This window comes from Pogoniulus pusillus, chromosome 42 (assembly GCF_015220805.1).
Source record: "Pogoniulus pusillus isolate bPogPus1 chromosome 42, bPogPus1.pri, whole genome shotgun sequence".
Lineage (NCBI taxonomy): Eukaryota > Metazoa > Chordata > Aves > Piciformes > Lybiidae > Pogoniulus > Pogoniulus pusillus.
The window spans coordinates 5,666,068-5,684,497 of record NC_087305.1 but is presented as its reverse complement, the minus strand read 5'-3'; the positions used below and the strand labels follow the sequence as shown (position 1 = coordinate 5,684,497).

At 62.2% G+C, this 18,430-nt stretch overlaps 3 protein-coding genes and 1 non-coding gene across 5 annotated transcripts; 2 read left to right on the top strand and 2 right to left on the bottom strand.

The window, feature by feature from the left end:
- Nucleotides 1–1,628: 1,628 nt before the first annotated feature.
- RNF122 (ring finger protein 122) lies at nt 1,629–6,934 on the top strand. Its single transcript, XM_064175434.1, has 6 exons — nt 1,629–1,766; nt 3,137–3,293; nt 4,246–4,291; nt 5,044–5,085; nt 5,893–5,975; nt 6,471–6,934. Exons 1-6 carry the CDS (start codon nt 1,700–1,702, stop codon nt 6,583–6,585), a joined length of 510 nt encoding a protein of 169 aa, XP_064031504.1. The 5' UTR covers nt 1,629–1,699; the 3' UTR covers nt 6,586–6,934.
- A 326-nt stretch (nt 6,935–7,260) lies between these two features.
- Nucleotides 7,261–7,355, bottom strand: LOC135192549 (small nucleolar RNA U13). Its single transcript, XR_010309007.1, has one exon. It is a non-coding gene; the product is annotated as a small nucleolar RNA U13 (small nucleolar RNA).
- Nucleotides 7,356–7,605: 250 nt separating this feature from the next.
- Nucleotides 7,606–13,049, top strand: TTI2 (TELO2 interacting protein 2). 2 transcript variants are annotated; one of them, XM_064175431.1, is made up of 7 exons: nt 7,609–8,423; nt 9,445–9,631; nt 10,347–10,439; nt 10,812–10,996; nt 11,086–11,229; nt 11,887–12,049; nt 12,914–13,049. In XM_064175431.1, the coding sequence occupies exons 1-7, from the start codon at nt 7,807–7,809 to the stop codon at nt 12,992–12,994; spliced, it is 1,470 nt and encodes a 489-aa protein (XP_064031501.1). In that variant the 5' UTR covers nt 7,609–7,806; the 3' UTR covers nt 12,995–13,049. The 2 variants fall into 2 exon arrangements, with proteins under 2 accessions (XP_064031500.1, XP_064031501.1); XM_064175430.1 differs by having other exon boundaries at nt 7,606–8,423; nt 10,347–10,996.
- A 236-nt stretch (nt 13,050–13,285) lies between these two features.
- On the bottom strand, nt 13,286–18,333 carry MAK16 (MAK16 homolog). The gene is made up of 10 exons (XM_064175433.1): nt 18,269–18,333; nt 17,360–17,409; nt 16,623–16,732; nt 15,947–16,011; nt 15,707–15,858; nt 14,806–14,860; nt 14,647–14,721; nt 14,215–14,325; nt 13,974–14,030; nt 13,286–13,617 (listed from the first exon to the last, which is right to left on the bottom strand). The coding sequence occupies exons 1-10, from the start codon at nt 18,281–18,283 to the stop codon at nt 13,429–13,431; spliced, it is 879 nt and encodes a 292-aa protein (XP_064031503.1). The 5' UTR covers nt 18,284–18,333; the 3' UTR covers nt 13,286–13,428.
- Between the last annotated feature and the right edge of the window lie 97 nt (nt 18,334–18,430).

The window sequence follows — 18,430 nt, the reverse complement described above, 5'->3', positions numbered from 1 at the left end:
GTGCTTTGGGGTGAGTGGGACCTGAGCACTCCAACACCTCCTGGGGCAGCCCATCCCAATGCCAATCACTCTTGCTGTGAAGAACTTCTTCCTAGCGTCCATCTTGAACCTGCCCTGGCACAGCTTGAGGCTGTGTCCCCTTGTTCTGTCCCCGGGTGCCTGGGAATCTGGTGGGCAGTGCTTGTGCTGGGCTTCACAGCTCCCCTCCAGCCGCGGGGACAGAAGGCAGGGTCCCGGTGGAGAGCAGAGCATCCCATCATGAGCCGCCCCTGGCGAGCTGGCGCTGTTGGGCTCCCGAGGGCAGGCAGGTGCCAAGCTGCCACCCAGGCCTGCGGAAAGGCCTCTGGGGACTGCAAAAAGAGCCTTCAGCTCTTGCAGAGGGCATGAGCGAGCTGAGCCCCGGGCCAGCGGCCAGCGACAGGAGCGAGCGTCTGTGCTGGCAGCAGCCGCAGGGGCTCCGGGTGGCCCCAGGGGTGCCCCCGCTCGCCGCCAGCGCCCATTGTCCTCCCGCTCCTATTATAGCCCCATTCTTCCTCTGCTTCCTGCCAGCACAGGCAGCGGCGCTGCCGGCCCCGGCGTGTGCGGGCACACGGAAACACGCAGCTGCAGCAGCCCGAGGACCGCGCGGGGGCAGCTGCTCGGCCCGGGGGGGGGTCGTGCTCTGGCAGCCATCCCTGGGCACCATCCTGCCCAGCCACCCTGCTCCGGGCGCGGCAGGGAGAGCAAACTTCAGCTTGCAGAAGCTGTGGTGCCCTCTGCACGTGTGGCATGGTTCCCGGGATGGTCACTCTGCTTTTGCAGGCTCCCGAGGTGCCACAGGGTGCCACAGGGTGCCCAGGGCATGGCACCAGCCCAGAAGGGCACCGGTAGAACGGAGCAGCTGCTGGCAGCGAGGCCAAGGGCTGCAGACATCGAGGCGAGGAGCAGCTGGCGTTGGGCAATGCTCAGGGGCTGGGCACATTCTGCAGCCGTGCTGGTGGTGCTGGGACTGGTGGACATGCCAGGAGCCTCAGCAAGGCTGTGAGGTTTCACTACCAGGAAGACATTGAGGTCCTGGAGTGGGTCTGGAGAAGGACAACGAAGCTGGTCTGGAGAGCAGCGCTGGTGAGGAGCAGCTGAGGGACCTGGGATCGCTCGGTCTGGAGAAGAGGAGGCTCAAGGGGAGACCTTCAGGCTCTCTGCAGCTCCCTGCGTGAGGGAGGCTGGAGCCGGGTGGGGGTTGGCCTCTCAAGGAGCAGGCGATAGAATGAGAGAAAATGGCATCAGGTTGCCCCAGGGGAGGTTTGGGTTGGACATCAGAAGAAACTTCTTCACTGAGAGAGTTCTCCAAGCCTGGCACAGGCTGCCCAGGGAGGGGGCTGGATGCCCATGCCCGGAGGTGTTTCACAGCTGCAGAGCTGTGGCGCTGAGGGCCAGGGCTTGGCCCCAGCCTTGGCGGACTCAGCGAGTGGTTGGAGTGGGGGATCCTGAGGAGCTTTTCCAACCAAAACCATTCCATGAGCCACCAATCTCTCATTCTGTGGCTCCAGCGCCCCGGGGCCGCCCCGTTCCCCTTCCCCGCTGCCCCCCCGCCGCCGCTGCAGCTCCACGGCCCCGCTCTGTGCTCTCCGCTGCAGGGGCGGCCCCGGGGGGCGGCTCCGGGGAGGGGTCTGGGGGCAGGGGCCGCTCCCGGCCGCGCAGCCCAGCCCTGCTCCCGGCCATGGCCCGACGGAGCCTTCCCGGCCCCGCGGAGCCGCTGCCGGATGCCTCCTTCCAGTGGTGCAACGGTGAGAGCAGGGAGCGGGGCTGGGGAAGGGTCGGGTTTGGGGGAGGGGGGAGAAGATGCGGGCGCTGCTCCCCTGCCCCCTTCCTTCCCCGGGGCAGGCAGCGGGGCGGGAGTTCGCGGGCAGCTGGCATCGCCCTGCCGCCCGCCGCCTGTCTGCTTCCCCTCCCTGCCTTTCCCTCGGCTCCCAGCTTCCAGCCCCGGCCCCGGTGGGTCCCCGGGAGCTGCCGTCCTGCCGCCCCGCCGGGAGGAGCCGGGGGCAGCGGGTTTACAGCCGAGGTCCTGTAGGGTTCGCGGGCGCAGAGCCCGTTCCTAACCGGAGTCGCTTCGCTTTGCTTCGCCTGCTGCCTGCGGAGGGAAAAGCTTCTTCCCTGTCCCCGCGGAAGTGGAGTAAACTTCTAAGGGCCCCAGCCGAGACCCTGGCTCCTGGCTCTAGTGTCGGCTGCAAGGAGCTCGCAGGAGGGTGGAGCTGAGCTGGCACATGAGAGGGGTTTGGTTGAACGCAGAAGTGGCTGCTCTGTGTGACTCCAGCAGCTGAGAAGCTGCTCTGGGGAATTCTTCCAGCAGCAAAGTCCTTGTTACTTGTGAGAGGCTTCGAAGCTCGTGTGGGGAGTGCCCAGGTTTGCACTGAGCAGGGCACAGGCAGAAGCTGCAAGCTTGGCTGTGTTGAAGCAGCAGCCTAAGTCAGAGAGGCTTTGCTTTGGCAGGCTTTCTCCAGCGGCCCAGGCAGGGGCTTTGGGAAGCAGGGAGGACAGAGCCCCACCTTGTTCAGAGGCCGAGGAGTGAGGTGAGGAGAGCAGCCCTGGGCAGCTGACTTTGTGCATTTGGGCTTCAAGCCTCCAGTTCCAGGGATTTAAATCCTGGACCTTTGCTGCTGAGGACCTCTGCCAGTGGTGCCAGTCAGCCTAAGTGGGGCACTCGGAGTGCCTGGGCAGGCAGTGTCTGCAGTGCTGCTGGGGCACCGAGGACAAAGCAGCCTCTGCTCTCCCTGGCTGCACGGAGCAGTGACAGACACCCACTCGTCTTGTGTTTGTAGCCCTAAAGCCCCTCCCAGCCTCCATGTGTGTCCCTGGAGATGAGAGCATAGAGCCTCCTCTTCCCTCAGCTCCCCTCCCAGCCTCCATGTGTGTCTCTAGGGGTGCAAGTATGTGGCCTCCTATTTTTCTCCCAGCTGCCTGGATTCTGCCTGGGGTGCTGCTGGAGGAGGTGTCCTGATAGCAGAGGTCACAGGCCATGAGTTGGTGTCCTGGTGTTGGTTCCTGCCCACTGTGCAAACTCCAGAGTGGGCCCAGGCTCCCTCTGCTCTCTCAGCACCTCTTCCCCTCTTCTTCCCTTTCTCCCATCTTAAACACTGACTTCTGACTCCCCACTTAGGGTGCTCCTGCAGTCTGGAGCTGCCTTACAGCAGTAGACCCTGCACGATGCCTCCCATCACGTTCCAGGACCTGCCACTCAACATCTACATGGCCATCTTTGGCACTGGCATCTTTGTCTTTGTGCTCAGCCTCATCTTCTGCTGCTACTTCATCAGGTGAGCTGGGGGGGTGCAGCAGTGTGTTAGCATCCCTGGGATACCACTCCCAGTGCCCTGTTGTAGGATCACAGATCATTGAGTCCAGCCCTCAACCCAACTCCACCGTGGCCACCAAACCCTGTCCCCAGCTGCCGTGGACACAGGCTTCTTGAACCCCTCCAGGGATGGGGACTCCACCACCTCCCTGGGCAGCCTCTACTCCTGCTGGCCACACCAGTCCCTGTTTGAGCTGCTTGCTGTGAGGATCTGCCTCAAGGGGGGGTCGGCTGCCCACCGTGCTCGGGTCAGGCATGGTCATGGTCCCTGCAGTCCCCTGAGCTGGAGCAGGGCAGGAAGCACAGGAAGGGGCTCTGGCCGTTGAGGGGATCAGACGGAGGGATGCATTGTGTCGGGCAGGGAGGGAGCAGGGCTGCAGCAGAGGATGTGTCTGTGCTGTGCACTCCCTGTTCAGGGAGGGCTGTTTCTAAGCCCGGAGCCGAGGCTGCTCCTGCTGCAGGGCCTGGGTGCCTCGGTCCTGCCCGCGTCCGTGCCCCTCTCAGCCGTCTGTGGACGCTGGAGGCAGATCTCAGCGCCTCGGCCGGAGCAGAAGTTCTGCCGCGGGCAGTCTCCTCCTCCCCACCGCTGTTTGGGTTCTCTGCTGGGTGGTTTTCCCCAGCCAAGGTCAGAGCAGGGCTGGAAGCTGCTGGATGGAAGTGGAGCACTTCCTGCGCCGCCAACGACTTCCCAAGGCAAACAATGGGGAGCTGCCAGCTCCTGGCGCTGCCCCCTGCCCGCTCCCGCCGCCGCTGGGCACTGCCGCACGGCACAGGCTCGGAGCTGCCTCCTCCGATCCTGCTGCGCCTGAGCCCCTCGTGGCAGCTGCTTCCCAAACGTCGGTGCCTGTCACCGTTCAGAGCTGGCCCCGGAGGCTGCCCTGAAACCTCACGCAGCCTTTTCTCTCCCTCTGCAGCAAGCTGCGGCACCAGGCTCAGAGTGAGCACTTCGGCTACAAGCAGGTAAAGTCCAACGGGGCTCAGCCTGGGCTGGCAGCGAGTGCAGCCCAGACACAGCCCTGTGCTGGGCTGCAGCCAGAGCAGGGTGGGCACAGGGCAAGGGAGGGGACTCTGCCCCTTGGCTCTGCTCTCCTCAGAGCCCACCTGGAGCACTGTGAGCAGCTCTGAGCCCCCAGCACAAGCAGCACATGGAAGTGTTGGAGCCAGCCCAGAGGAGGCCACCAAGGTGCTGAGAGGGCTGCAGCAGCTCTGCTCTGAGCACAGGCTGAGAGAGTTGGGGCTGTGCAGCCTGCAGAGGAGAAGGCTTCCAGGAGAGCTTGGAATGGCCTGGCAGGGTCTGAAGGGGGCTCCAGGGGGGCTGGGGAGGGACTGTTGAGAAGGTGTGGGAATGGCAGGAGGAGGAATGGGTTTGGAGTGGCAGAGGGGAGATGGAAAGTGGCTGTGAGGGAGAAGTTGTTTGCAGTGAGGGTGGTGAGAGACTGGCACAGGCTGCCCAGAGAGGTTGTGGAGCACAGAAGCTCTGAATGTAACCTTCTGGTTCACATTCTCCTCCTCTCTTCAGGTACTGGAAGGCTGCTCTTGGGTATCCCTAGAACCTTCTCTCCCAGGCTGGACAGACAAAACTCTCTCTGCCTGTCCCCACAGGGAGGTTCTCCTGCCCTCTGATCATCCTTGTGGCCTCCTTAGGTCCACGTCCTTGTGCTGAGGGCCCCAGAGCTGGACATGGTAATCCTCAGCCTCTTTTTCTTCCTTAGGTGGTTTTGAAAGGCGATGCCTGGAGGCTGAGCGTGCACGGGGTGAGTGGTGCCAGCTCCGGGCTGGCATGGAGCTGGGGCTGACTGGGGTGATGCTCCAGGACACACCTCCTCTGCTCCCTGAGGTTGAAGGCACAGTGAGAGTGGGATGGGGACAAGGCAGCATTGCAGGGCTGAGGAATGATGGTGCTGGGATGGGAACTGGGTGGGAGGAACCCGTCCCTGGGGGGCAGTCTGGGAACTGGGCTCAGCTGCCAGTTGGAAATACCCAGAAAGGAGCTGCACAGCAGTTGGATGTCCCAAACCACAGCAACACAAGCAGGACATGTAAGTGTTGGAGCCAGCCCAGAGGAGGCCACGAAGAGCTGAGAGGGCTGCAGCAGCTCTGCTCTGAGCACAGGCTGAGAGAGTTGGGGCTGTGCAGCCTGCAGAGGAGAAGGCTTCCAGGAGAGCTTGGAGTGGCCTGGCAGGGTCTGAAGGGGGCTGCAGGAGGGCTGGGGAGGGACTGTTGAGAAGGTGTGGGAATGTCAGGAGGAGAAGGAATGGGTTTGGAGTGGCAGAGGGGAGATGGAAAGTGGATGTGAGGAGAAGTTGTTTGCAGTGAGGGTGGTGAGAGACTGGCACAGGTTGCCCAGGGAGGCTGTGGAGGTGCTCAGGACCAGGCTGCATGAGTCCTTCAGCAACCTGCCCTAGTGAGTAGGTGTCCCTGCCTACGGCAGGGGTTGGAACTGGCTGAGCTTTGAGCTGCCTTCCAGCCTAACCCATTCTGTGACTCTCTGTCTAGTGGCAGTGGGGCCATGTGTGGGCATGAGCATGATCCCACCTCACCTCCCATCTCCCTTCCCACAGCAGACCTGTGCTGTCTGCCTGGAAGACTTCAAGGTGAAGGAGGAGCTGGGGGTGCTGCCCTGCCAGCATGGCTTCCACAGAAAGTGAGTATGGCCCCAGCCTGGGCTGCAGGGACTTTCCTGCTGGGAATGCTCCCAGGGGACCTCCTTGTGGCCTTGCAGTATCTGGAGGGGGCTACAAGAAAGCTGGAGAGGGACTTTTGAGGCTGTCAGGCAGGGATAGGACCGGGGGGGATGGAACAGAGCTGGAAATGAGAAGATTCAGAGTGGAGGTGAGGAAGAAGTTGTTGAGCATGAGGGTGGTGAGAGCCTGGCAGGGGCTGCTTGGGGAGGTGGTGGAAGCCTCATCCCTGGAGGTGTTTGAGGCCAGGCTGGCTGAGGCTGTGTGCAGCCTGCTCTGGTGTGAGGTGTCCCTGGGCACGGCAGGGGGTTGGGACTGTCTGAGCCTTGAGGTCCCTTCTAGCCCTGCCTGATTCTGTGGTGCTGTGACGCTGACCTGTGGCGGTTGGACTCGGTGATCAACTTGGGTCAGGTTCCAGCCCCTAACATCCTGTGATGCCCCACGGCTGTGCCCCGCAGGTGCCTGCTGAAGTGGCTGGAGGTTCGCTGTGTCTGCCCCATGTGCAACAAGCCCATGGCAGGGCCAGCACAGCCCCGCGCTGGCATCGGCACCCTGCTGGACGAGCTGGTGTGAGCTGCACAGACCCTCCCCGGGGGCCGTGGCAGGACCATGGCTGCCAACTGCCAGCATCCCTCAGCCCTGCGTGTCCTGGCGAGTCCTACACCTCCTCTCCGAAGGATTTGGGGTCTCCGAGTTGGGATTTTCTTCACTCGCAGGTCGTCGGCTTTTTGGGGAGGGTTGTTTGTTTTCTTAGCTGCGTGGAGCTGAGCCCCACGGTGCTGGGGACACCTTTGCTGCTCAGCGGAGTTTTTGTACCTCATCTCCTGCGGACCCTCTGGCTCCCCCCACGCCCCGTGGGGTGGGGGCAGGGTCCAGTTTGGGGCGAGAAAACTGATTAAAGGGACAATGTCATCTGCCCTGAGCTGTGAGCACTTGGGGGGGTGAGCTGGAGAAAGCTCCTGGGGTGCAGCGAGCTGGGGGGACCCTGAGACACTCACAGCCCTGGGGCGCACCAGCGGCTGTGGCCCTGCGGGTGGCAGCAGTGGGGGTAGTTACCAAAAATGCCTGAATTAGCCCCAAAATGAAACCTTTGGGTGCTTGGTTAGGAGGAGTTTTCGAAGCTGCCTCCACCAGCCTCAAACCAAAGCCCTCCGGCGCCCGGGGACACAACACAGTAACGGCCGGGAATGCACGCAGCAGCTGAGCCGCTGTCAGCTGCTCCCGGCAGGGGCGCTGCGCACCCAGGGTGCTCAGATGGGTCTGTGCCACGTCGTAACGAGGTCGCACACATCACGCAGCCGCGTGCAGTCCCATTCATCATCGCCCATACGCCCCGGAGGGATCATGCCGAGCCTGCTGCCGCCGCCGCGCCGGGCCCCGCGCCCCTCGCCCCGCGGTCACGGCGAGCGGCCTCCCCCGACACGCCGCCCCCGGTGCGCCGCTCTCCGCACCGCCTCCCCGCGCTCTCCCGGCTCGTTTCTCTCCCCCGCCGGGCCGCGCAGCGGCGGTTCCCGGGGCGCCGGCGGCTCATTACCCATGCTAATTACCCATGCTAATTTATGTGCGCGCGGCCACGCCCACCGGAGCTTCACGGCACCGGGGGCGTTTTGCGACAGCGGCGCGCTTTGCGGTAGCCGTTACGGGAGGCGGTAGCGCTCTCCGGTGCATGGCTCCGGAGCGCTCTGGGGGTCTCAGCGCCGAGCGCCGCTGCCTGCGGCCGCCCCCGGGACGCGGGGCTGAAGCGCGCTGTGGGGCTACTGAGCACGGGCGGTGGGGAGCGGCCGCGGCCGGGCCATGGAGCTGAGCGGGCTGGTGCGCGCCCTGCGGCTGGAGGCGCAGCCGCCCCGCGCTGTGCCCGCGGCCGAACGGGTCCCGCTGCAGGCCGAGCTGCTCCGCGCCGCGGGGCCCGGCGGTGCCGCTGCGGGTAGGGACCTGGGAGCGCTGTTGGAGGCCGCGGACTGGCGGGGACTGCTGGCGCTGAGCCCCGCGGCGCTGGCCGAGCTGGTGTCGGCGCTGAGCGGGTACGCAGCTCCCCCGCGGCAGGAGCAGGACGCTGCGGAGCCCCCCGGCAGGGACAGAGCCTGCGCGGCCACGGCCCCGAGGGCGGCGGACGTCGGCTCAGTGCTTCTGCGCCTCCTGGAAGCTGCCAAGGGCCAGGAGCCTCGGGGCGCCCCCGGGGCGGCCCCGGCGCTGCGCCCTGTGCTCGCACACATCTACGTCTTTGCCGCTGCGCACCTCGCGGAGCGGCCGTGGACAGATGCGAGGTCTCGGGCAGTGGCACAGCAGCTGCTGGAGCTGCTGGTTCAGGCCGCAGGCTGCGGCTCGGTGGCTGAGTTCCTTCGAGGAAAGCATGAAGATGAGGAAGGGAGGTTTGGAGCAGTGCTGGGGCTGCTGAAGCCGGAGCTGACCAAGTGAGTGGGAAAGGGAGGGCCGGGGAGGAGGCAGGGGTGTGTTTGGCGGCTCTGTGTGCAGGGAATGCTGTGAGCACAGCTGCTACAGACCCGCAGTGATAGGCAGGCCAAGAGCTTACAGACACCCCAGAAACTGAAGGGACTGGGGAGGGATCAGAGCTCATTGTCAGCTGAGAGCCTCAGACTTGTAAGTAGTTAGGGCCACAGAGAGGCTGAGGGACCTGGAGAAGCTGGGGCTGTGCAGTCTGCAGAGGAGAAGGCTCCCAGGGGCCCCTCTTGTGGCCTTGCAGTATCTGAAGGGGGCTACAGAAAAGCTGGGGAGGGACTTTTGAGGCTGTCAGGTAGGGATAGGACTGGGGGGATGGAACAGAGCTGGAAATGGAGAGATTCAGAGAGGAGGTGAGGAAGAAGTTGTTCAGCAGGAGGCTGGTGAGAGCCTGGCAGGGGCTGCTTGGGGAGGTGGTGGAAGCCTCATCCCTGGAGGTGTTTGAGGCCAGGCTGGCTGAGGCTGTGTGCAGCCTGCTCTGGTGTGAGGTGTCCCTGGGCATGGTAGGGGGTTGGGGCTGGCTGAGCCTCGTGGTCCCTTCCAACCCTGCCTGATTCTGTGATGAGCAAAGGCTGAGCCCTGGGGCTGAGAGCCTGCAGGAGAGCAGCCCCAGAGGGCATCTGAGCAATGCTCAGCAAGAGCCAAAGGAGCTGTGGGGGGCAAGAGGCTGGGACCAGGCTTTTGTCAGTGGTGCCCAGGGGCAGGACAAGGGGCAGTGGGCACAAATGGGCACAGAGAAGTTGTTTGTTGTGAGGGTGCTGAGGCCTGGAGGAGGCTGCCCAGAGAGGTTGTGGAGGTCCTCTGGAGAGCTTCCAACCCCCCTGGGCACTGTGCTGCTGGGCAAGGTGCTGGGGGTGCCCTGTTGGGGCAGGGGCCTTGGCCTGGCTGAACCCCAGAGCTGCCTCCCACCCCCAGCACTCTGATTCTGTGTCTGCTGAGCTGCAGTCTGCACTGAGCCTCTGTGTGCCCCTCCAGGGACACCTGGAAGCAGAACCCTGCCACCAAGGTGGTGTTCTCCTGGACCCTGCCCCACATCACCCGGCCCTGGCTCAGCCCCCACCTGCAGCTGGTCCTCCCACCCTCACTGCTCCTCTCAGACGACTACCAGGAGGAGAATAAAATCCTGGGGGTGCGCTGCCTGCATCACATCATCCTCAATGTGGTAAGGTTCTGGCACCTCCTAGCACTGCCCAGAGTCAATTTGCCACCACTTCAACTCCTGCTTCAGCCTGGGAGGTGCTTGTGAAAGCAGTGCCAGGCAAGGGAAAGTGACTGCTGCTGTGCCTGGCAGGGTTTGACCTGCACTTACAGAGTCATGGAGTGGGTTAGGTTGGAAGGGAGCTCAAAGCTCAGCCAGTTCCAGCCCCCCATAGGCAGGGACACCTCCCACTAGCACAGGTCACTCAAGGCCTCATCCAGCCTGGTCCTGAACACCTCCAGGGAGGTTGTGGAGCACAGAAGCACCAAATGTGGTCTTTGATCACATTCTGTGCTCCACAACCTCCCTGGGCAGCCTGTGCCAGTCTCTCACCACCCTCACTGCAAACAACTTCTTCCTCACAGCCAGTTGCAGTCTCCTCTCTGCCACTCCAAACCCATTCCTCCTTCCTCCTGCCATTCCCAGACCTCAAGAGTCCCTCCCCAGCCCTCCTGGAGCCCCCTTCAGACCCTGCAGGGCCACCCCAAGCTCTCCACCCTCTGACATATGTGATCCTTGAAGCCTTTTCTTCAACTGTGCCACCTGCTCCTTGTCTGTGGGCAGCAACATTCCTCCTGCACAGTGTGCCCAAGGTTTTTGGAGCCTCTTCTCTGCCCTTAGGTGAAGCATCTGCCCAGTGGGATGCACAGCACTGATGCTCCTTTCTCTGCTCTTGCAGCCAGCTGCTGATCTATGCCAGTTCAACAGGGCTCAGGTTGTGTACCATGCCCTCTACAACCATCTCTACTCAAGAGAGGCTCCTCTCATCCAGGTAGGACAGCAGAGCTGCACTTTCATGCTGTCAGCCCCAGAAGGGATGGACAGCCTGGGGCAGGAGGAGGCAAGAACCTTCTCACAGCCAGATTGTTACCAGCTGATGCCTGTGGCTAAGAGACAAAGGCACTCAGTAGATCTGAGCAGAACACCAAAGCAGAGGAAAAATCTCTTCTCTCCTGTCCCCATCCAAGTGGCAGCCCTGCTGAGGAGGGCTGGGGCAGCCTGGAAGCACTCAAACCACCACAGCTGGGGACAGTTGGGCCTGTCAGAAGTGCAGCAGCTGTGGGTGGTCAGCAGATTGGATGTCTCTGGTGCTGCAGAGAGGACAGCAGCAGCAGCAGCGCTCAGTGATGTCTCTCGCCCCCAGGCGGTGCTGCTGTGCCTGCTGGACTTGCTGCCCGTCCTGGAGCGAGCCCAGCGGCAGCAGAGGCAGCCCAGACCAGGCTCCCAGTGGCATGAGGTGCTGCAGCTGGTGCTGACCCACATGGAGGCAGAGCACCGCCTGGCGCTGCGGAGGGTCTACGCCAGGACCCTGCCTGCCTTCGTGCGGAGGTGAGAGCAGCACCCACGGCCTGCGGGACTTGCCCTGGCCTTGGCCTCTGTCTCCTTCCTCAGTGTGGGGTCTTTTTTTGTGCTGGCAGCCTTGGCATCTTGATAGTGAGGCACCTGAAGAGGCTGGAGAGAGTGATCCTGGGCTACCTGGAAGTCTGGGATGGCCCTGAGGAGGAAGCCCGGCTGGGAGTACTGGAGACACTGCGGTGCACCATAGAGCATGCTTGGCCCAGGTACACAGCTGGGGGAGGGACACTGAGAAAGCACATCCTGGGTGCTCTCAGAGCCAGAGTTGCCTGAGGAGAAGGCTCTGGTCTCTTAAGGGAGAATCTATGCCAGGGAGGAGTTGCTGATGTTCTGTCTTGCTCAGAAACCTATCCCCAGAATTCAGCTGGGGCCCTGTTTGGATCAGACTCCTGCGCTCCCTGCACGGCAGAGCTGTGGAGCCAGCCCTGTGCTGTGAATTCAGCACTCCCAATACACCTTCCTGAGCTCAGCTCTGTACTGGAGAACCCTAAGCCACGTTGGAAGAGACCTCCAAGCTCATCCAGTCCAACCTACCCCCCAGCCCTGTCCAGTCACCCAGACTGTGGCACTAAGTGCCCCATCCAGTCCCTTGAACACCTCCATGGATAATGACTCCACCTCCCTGGGCAGCCCATTCCAGTGCCAGTCACTCTCTTTCCAGGCCTCGTGTCCTCCTTCTGGACACATGGAACCAGGCAGCTGCTTCAGCCTTGGAGCTGAGTTGTTCCTCTTGGCCAGCTGTGCTCTGGCTCCACACCGGAGTGGCCATGAGCAGCTCCTGCCCGAAGCATGCAGACACTGCCAAGCAAGGCTGTGCTTCCCTCTGGATTTAGGCTGGGCTGCAACCTCTGTTTCCCTTGCAGGATGCCCTGCAGGCTCCCTGTGCTGCTCAAAGCCCTGCTGAAGATGATGTGGGATGTGCACACCGACCGGGGGTCAACACCAGAGGCAGTCAAAGCTGCCTTGCTGCAGGGGGCCACTGAGTGCCTCATCCTGCTGGATCGCTGCTCTGAGGGGCAAGTGAAGGTGAGCCCAGAGCTGCTTCCTCTCTGATCCCCTCCCTCTTAGAAGGGGCAGTGCAGTGCATGCAAGAGCTCACTTGCTTCCTCAGGAAGCTCTCCTCAGCCTCTGCCTGGAGCACTGTGTGCAGCTCTGCAGCCCCCAGCACAAGCAGCACATGGAAGTGTTGGAGCCAGCCCAGAGGAGGCCACCAAGAGCTGAGAGGGCTGCAGCAGCTCTGCTCTGAGCACAGGCTGAGAGAGTTGGGGCTGTGCAGCCTGCAGAGGAGAAGGCTTCCAGGAGAGCTTGGAGTGGCCTGGCAGGGTCTGAAGGGGGCTGCAGGAGGGCTGGGGAGGGACTGTTGAGAAGGTGTGGGAATGGCAGGAGGAGGAGGAATGGGTTTGAAGTGGCAGAGGGAAGGTTGGTAGTGGATGTGAAGGAGAAGTTGTTTGCAGTGAGGGTGGTGAGAGACTGGCACAGGCTGCCCAGGGATGCTGTGGAGCACAGAATGTGATCAAAGATTCTGTGCTTCTCTGCTCCACAACCTCTGCCAGGGTCTCCCCACCTTCAGAAGAACTTCTTATATTCCAACCCCTCAATGTCCCTGTAAGGCTCTCAGAACTGAACCCAGGACCCAAGGTGTGTCCTCACCAGTGCCCAGTGCAGGGGACAATCCCTTCCCTGCCCCTGCTGCCCACACCATTGATCCAGGCCAGCATGCTGGTGGCCTCTTTGGCCTGGTACTGTCTGAGTCTGTTAAGTGATTGATCCACACTGAGAGGTGCTTAGAGATGCTTTGTGCAGTTCTGTTCCCCTAGACAGCTGGAGGAGGGCTGCTAACTCCATACACCTGAGCCAGTCAAGACTGGCAGTGCCTGTTTCTCCTTTCAGGTCCTGCTGCAGGGTGTCTACAGCAGCTGTGAGGAGAACCAAGTCCGGGAGTGCATCAGGAGAGTGCAGGAGGACAGCTGAGGTGTGGCTGCTCAGTGCTCCCCTGTTTCTGTGCACTAAAGAGGGTTTATTCAGAGTTCTCCTTTTGCTCATCCCACCTCTCAGCCCCACACCTACACCCAGGCACATTTATCTGCTCCCCTGTGCCTCCTGGGGGCTTCTCCAGAAGAAAGCAGCAGTGCCCCCAGCCCAGGTTCCATCTTGAGCACAGCCTGGGCTGGGCCTTGGGTGGTTGGAGAGAAGGTGTGGACAACTCTTCCCTTCAAGCTGTGCTGCATGGGGATTGCACAAACTCACTGCAGTGGTCTGGAGCCAAGACAGAAATGTTCTTTTTTTAAAGAAGGTCATCAAGAGTGAGGGCAAAGGAGGAGTTAGTGAGGGTCCTGCAGAGCTGGAAGGAGTCCTGGTGGCAGCTGCAGTCCTGTCCCTCAGTGCAGAGTGGGGCCCAGGAGGCATCAGGCTGCTTTGGTTTTGCTGGCTGGCTCTGTCTCCTCTTCATACTCCAGCTCAATGTGGGCACGTTTCCTCCGGGCTGGGCCCTTCAGGGGAGTCTTCCCTTTCGATTTGGAGTGAGAGGCTTTTGTCTCTACTTCTTCCTCCTCTTCCTGCTCCTCTTCAGTACTTGTCTCCAGTTTGTCCATGTCCTGACAAAGACAGCAGCAGTGACATCAAAGAGCACTCTTAACTAAGCCTCTCTCTGCACAATTATCTCCTGTATCTGATTCCACTCCAGAATTCCTGGCTCCCAGCTGGCCAGGCAGAGGAGCTGAGATGCAGTGGATGTAGAATCACAGAATCCACCAGGTTGGAAGAGACTTCCAAGCTCACCCAGTCCCAGCTATGTCCCAGCCCTCTAATGCTGCAGTCTGGCTCTGTGCCCGTGTCTCACAAACCTGATTTTGCTGGGTTTTAGCACACCCCCAGAGCCACCAAGAGCTCTGGTGGAGGATTCCTTCCCAGCAGCTTAAGCCTGACAGTTTACAGCTGGAGCTTCACCTACCTCAAAGTCGCTGAGGTCACTCTCATCTGCTTCCACAAACTCTCTTTTGTCTGTGTCCTGCAAGAAATGAAGGCAGAAATAAAAGCGCCCAGGAGCTGTCCCTGTGTCCTGAGCACACCAGCAGCAAAGCCACCAAGGCCACCACTTGCCTTGACAGTTCACCTCAACAGTGCCCAGCACACAGGTGAATGAGAGGTGGGGGAGGATTGGTTCCCCACGGTGCTGAGGCCGAAGGCATTACCTCATCATCTTCATCTTCCCTCTCTGCATCAGACTCGCTCTCGCTCGCGGCATCCTGCTGCTGCAGAGCCTTGTCAAAGGCGTGGATGGGGAAGTTGTAAATGTCTCCATACTGCAAAGGAAGAGCTGCATTTGCCACGAGGCCACCAGCAGCACAGCTGCTGGGAGGCCTCCTCTAAGTCTTGCACAGAAGTAACACCAAACTCGTTCTGAAGTACTCAGAGAATGAGAGGTCCTGTGCTTTGGGGGGGGCCAAGTCCTCCAGCCTGTTCTGAAGCCCCTCGGGAAGGGCAGTGTGCAGCCATCCCCTGCCCCTCCTGCATGAGCGATGCTTCTCTTTCATGCCCAGCACCTGTGTCCCTCCCTGGAGAGCCAGCAGGGCAAGAGGGCAGGAGCAGTGATCCCGCCCTGCTCCAAAGGCACTGATCCTTACTGTATCCTGCTTTAGTCTTTCCAGCAGTTCCTTCTCAATGGCATTATCCAGCTGGGCAGCAATCAGGGCCTTCTCCTGCAGGAGGAGAGAGAAGCTGTGTCACTGTGTGCAAGGTGTGGAAGAGAAGCAGGAGGTGAGCTGCAGGAGTGGTGGAGTTACCTCTCTTCTCTTCTCTCGCCTCTCGATCTTCCTGCGCAGAGGAACGAGCTTCCTCCTGCAGGGAACGTGGGAGAGGGAATCAGGCTTGAGGAGGGCAGAGTTAGACTGGAGAGCAGGAAGAAACTCTTTAGAGTGAGGGGGGGTGAGACACTGGCAGAGGTTTCCCAGGGAGGTGTTCAGGACCAGGTTGGATGAGGGCTTGAGTGACCTGTTCCAGTGGGAAGTGTCCCTGCTCAAAGCAGCAGGGTTGAAACTAGGTGACCTGTAAGGTCCCTTCCAACCCAAATTATTCTGTGACTCTCAATCTCAGCATTCTGGAGCAAAGGCTGGGGAGGGGCCTGGAGCACAGCCCTGTGAGGAGAGGCTGAGGGAGCTGGGGGGGTGCAGCCTGCAGAAGAGGAGGCTCAGGGCAGAGCTCATTGCTTCCTGCAGCTCCTTGAAGGGAGGTTGTAGCCAGGTGGGGTTGGGCTCTGCTGCCAGGCAGCCAGGGAGAGAAAAAGAGGACACAGCTTGAAGCTGTGCCAGGGCAGGTTTGGGCTGGATGTTAGGAAGAAGAGTGACTGGCATTGGAATGTGCTGCCCGTCCCTGGAGGTATTTAAGAGGAGGCTGCATGAGGCACTCAGTGCCAGGGGTTAGTTCATTAGCAGGGTTAGGTTGGACTTGATGACTTCAGAGGTCTCTTCCAGCCTGGTTAGTTCTGTGGAAGGAGCTCGTTTGGGACAGCAGCCAGCAGGCTGCAGGTCACTGGGGCACACTGCCACGAGCTCCTTGCAGCCAAGTTCATTCCCAAGCCTGCCAAAGCCTCAGGGGAAGAGCAGCAGGGCTCTGGCAGTGGCTTGGTGGGCAGAGAGGTGCTCCCTGAGCCGAAGCAGTGCCAGCCCTCTGGGTGCTGTCACTCACTGCCTCTTGAGCGTCAGCTTGCGGATGCGGATCAGGTACTGCGTGATCTTGGTGAAGCGCTGCTTGCACTTGTGCCGCAGGAAGCGCGGCCAGTAGATGAGGTTCTCGTCGATCTCCTCCAGAGCCTTCTCGTAGTTCTTGCTCAGCAGCACCTGGGCGAGGAGGAGCGAGAACGCGGCGCTGTGGAGCAGCACAAGCAGGGACACGTCCGCGGGCCGGCGGCTGGCTGCGCGCACTCACCCGCTCCCAGAGGCGGCGGGGGAAGGGCGCTCGCTCGATGGCCTTCATGTACAGGTAACAGCGGCCTGGGGAGAGCAGCAGAGTGTGAGACTGAGCCTCCCTGTGGCTGTCCTGCGTGCCCCTGCCTGCTGCTCTCATTAGACAACTCACAGGCTCACAGATGTCAGCGGCGGGAAGGGACCCAGAGAGCTCATCCAGGCCAATTCCCCTGCCAGAGCAGGACCATCCAAGCTAGCTCAGGGCACACAGAACACATCCAGACAGGCCTGGAGAGACTCCACAGGACACTCCACAACCTCCCTGGGCAGCCTGTGCCAGGCTCTGGGACCCTTCCAGCCAAGAAGTTGCCCTTGTGCTGAGCTGGAGCCTGCTGTGTGTATAGAGTTAACACTCCAGGGGGAGTAACCCTGAACCTGACCCTAGGGGTCTTGGCCCCTGCCCAGGGGTGGGTCACACTCCAGGTGTGTCTGCTGTGATGTCTGCGTTTGAGTTGTGCCCTGCAGTAACTACAAAGCTTCATTCCTCTGCTTCCAGCCGGAGGAGTTACTCTGGTGAGTTCCTAGCTGGGGGTGGGTAGCTCCCAAAACTGCACACCCAGAGGCTGAGGGTGTCCTGGGGCAGGACCTGTCTGCCCCTGTCCCCACAGAAGGGGTGACTGATCCTGGCTGCCTCCCACCTTTCTCCTCCCGGACGGTGGCGTACTGGCTGTTGGCCAGCGGGCAGGAGGAGCGGTTGCAGAGGCCTGTCAGGTTGTACTCATTGCGGCAGAAGTTCTGCGTCTTTGTCCTGCAGGGGGAGGGAGAGGTTGGGGTTGGAAGAGACCTTTCAGAGCATAGGACCAACCCCTTAAACCAGCACTGCCAGAGCCCCACCAGGCCGTGGTCTTGAAACCCTTGCACAGACAGGGACTCCACCCCTGCCCTGGGCAGCCTGGGCCAGGCTGTGACAACCCTGAGGGGGAGGAAATTGTTCCTCGTGGCCAACCTAAACCTGCCCTGGGGCAGCCTGAGGCCATTTCCCCTTGTCCCTTCTCTTGTTCCTTGGCAGAAGAGCTCAACCCTCCCCTGGCTCCAGCCTCCTTTCAGGGTGCTGCAGAGAGCCAGAAGGTCTCTCCTCAGCCTCCTCCAGGCTCAGCCCCCCCAGCTGCTCCTCCCCAGCTCTGTTCTCCAGACCCTTCCCCACCTTCCTCGGCCTCCTCTGGACCCTCTCCAGCCCCTCAGTGTCCTTGGCCCCAAACTGAACCCAGCACTCGAGGTGCAGCCTCCCCAGCGTCCATCCTCTGTGCCCATCCCGTGTAGCTGTGGCAGCACAGCTCCGTGGCACAGAGGAATGTGCCAATGTGTGAGGGGCTCCCAAATCTGTGCCTCCCCCTCCCCACCCCGCAGCTCGGCCCACCCCTGCCCCCGCACTCACGTCATCTTGTAGGAGCAGAACTGTCTGTTCCCCAGCATGTCCCAGACAACCTGCAAGGGCACAGCAGCTGGCACCCAGCACTGCCACCCACCCAGCGCCCCCTGCACCCCCGGCCAGGCTCCGACAAGGCAGGGGCAGCTCTCTGCACCCCCTGCACAGTGGCTTCAATGTGAGCAGATGGGCTGCTGCCACAGTCCCAGTCACAGCCCACCCACCCCGGGCTGGGCACAGAGAGCAGCCCCCCCCCCCCCCCAGGACAGGCACAGAGAGCAGCCCCCCCGGGACAGGCACAGAGAGCAGCCCCCCCCCGGGACAGGCACAGAGAGCAGCCCCCCCGGGCCAGGCACAGAGAGCAGCCCCCCTCCGGGCCAGGCACAGAGAGCAGCCCCCCCCCGGGACAGGCACAGAGAGCAGCCCCCCCCCGGGACAGGCACAGAGAGCAGCCCCCCCGGGCCAGGCACAGAGAGCAGCCCCCCCCCGGGACAGGCACAGAGAGCAGCCACCCCCCAGGACAGGCACAGAGAGCAGCCCCCCCCCCGGGACAGGCACAGAGAGCAGCCCCCCCCCCCAGGACAGGCACAGAGAGCAGCCCCCCCGGGCCAGGCACAGAGAGCAGCCCCCCCCCCCGGGCCAGGCACAGAGAGCAGCCCCAGGCCGGGTACTGAGGGTCCGCGACGGGATGGGGCCGGGGAACCGCCAGGCTCGATACTGAGATCCCTGCAGGCCGGGAACCGGAAACCACCGCGGTTGTGTACCGAGAGCTCTCTGGGGCGGGTATAGAGGACACCCCCCACGTGCGGTACAGGGGACCCTCCCCGGGCTCGGCACCGGATCCCTCCCCAGTCTGGGCTCAGGTCACCGCCCGGCAGGGTGGGGGTGCGGGGGGGGCCCGGGCCGGGCTCGACTCACATCGTCCGAGTGCATGGTGCCGGTGCCGGTGCCGGTGCCGGTGCCGGTACCGGGGCCGCGGGCCGCGCGCCTGCCAGTGCCGGAAGGGGCGGGGCGCCGGAAGGGGCGGGACGCGAGAAGGGGGCGCCGGAAGGGGCGGGGCGCCGGCGGCCGTCGCGGAGT

What these genes read in the sequence shown, in the direction of transcription:
- MAK16 (XM_064175433.1), bottom strand. An exon ending in GGCGAGAGAAGAGAAGAGAG is followed by an intron (nt 14,722 to 14,805) that starts GTAACTCCACCA and finishes CTCCTCCTGCAG; the next exon opens with GAGAAGGCCCTGATTGCTGC. An exon ending in GTGACCTCAGCGACTTTGAG is followed by an intron (nt 13,618 to 13,973) that starts GTAGGTGAAGCT and finishes TGTCTTTGTCAG; the next exon opens with GACATGGACAAACTGGAGAC.
- TTI2 (XM_064175430.1), top strand. Translation starts at nt 7,807, where the DNA reads ATGGAGCTGAGCGGGCTGGTGCGCGCCCTGCGGCTGGAGGCGCAGCCG. An exon ending in CTGCCTGCCTTCGTGCGGAG is followed by an intron (nt 10,997 to 11,085) that starts GTGAGAGCAGCA and finishes TTGTGCTGGCAG; the next exon opens with CCTTGGCATCTTGATAGTGA. An exon ending in ATAGAGCATGCTTGGCCCAG is followed by an intron (nt 11,230 to 11,886) that starts GTACACAGCTGG and finishes TTTCCCTTGCAG; the next exon opens with GATGCCCTGCAGGCTCCCTG.
- RNF122 (XM_064175434.1), top strand. Translation starts at nt 1,700, where the DNA reads ATGGCCCGACGGAGCCTTCCCGGCCCCGCGGAGCCGCTGCCGGATGCC. An exon ending in GGAGGCTGAGCGTGCACGGG is followed by an intron (nt 5,086 to 5,892) that starts GTGAGTGGTGCC and finishes CCCTTCCCACAG; the next exon opens with CAGACCTGTGCTGTCTGCCT. An exon ending in CAGCATGGCTTCCACAGAAA is followed by an intron (nt 5,976 to 6,470) that starts GTGAGTATGGCC and finishes TGTGCCCCGCAG; the next exon opens with GTGCCTGCTGAAGTGGCTGG.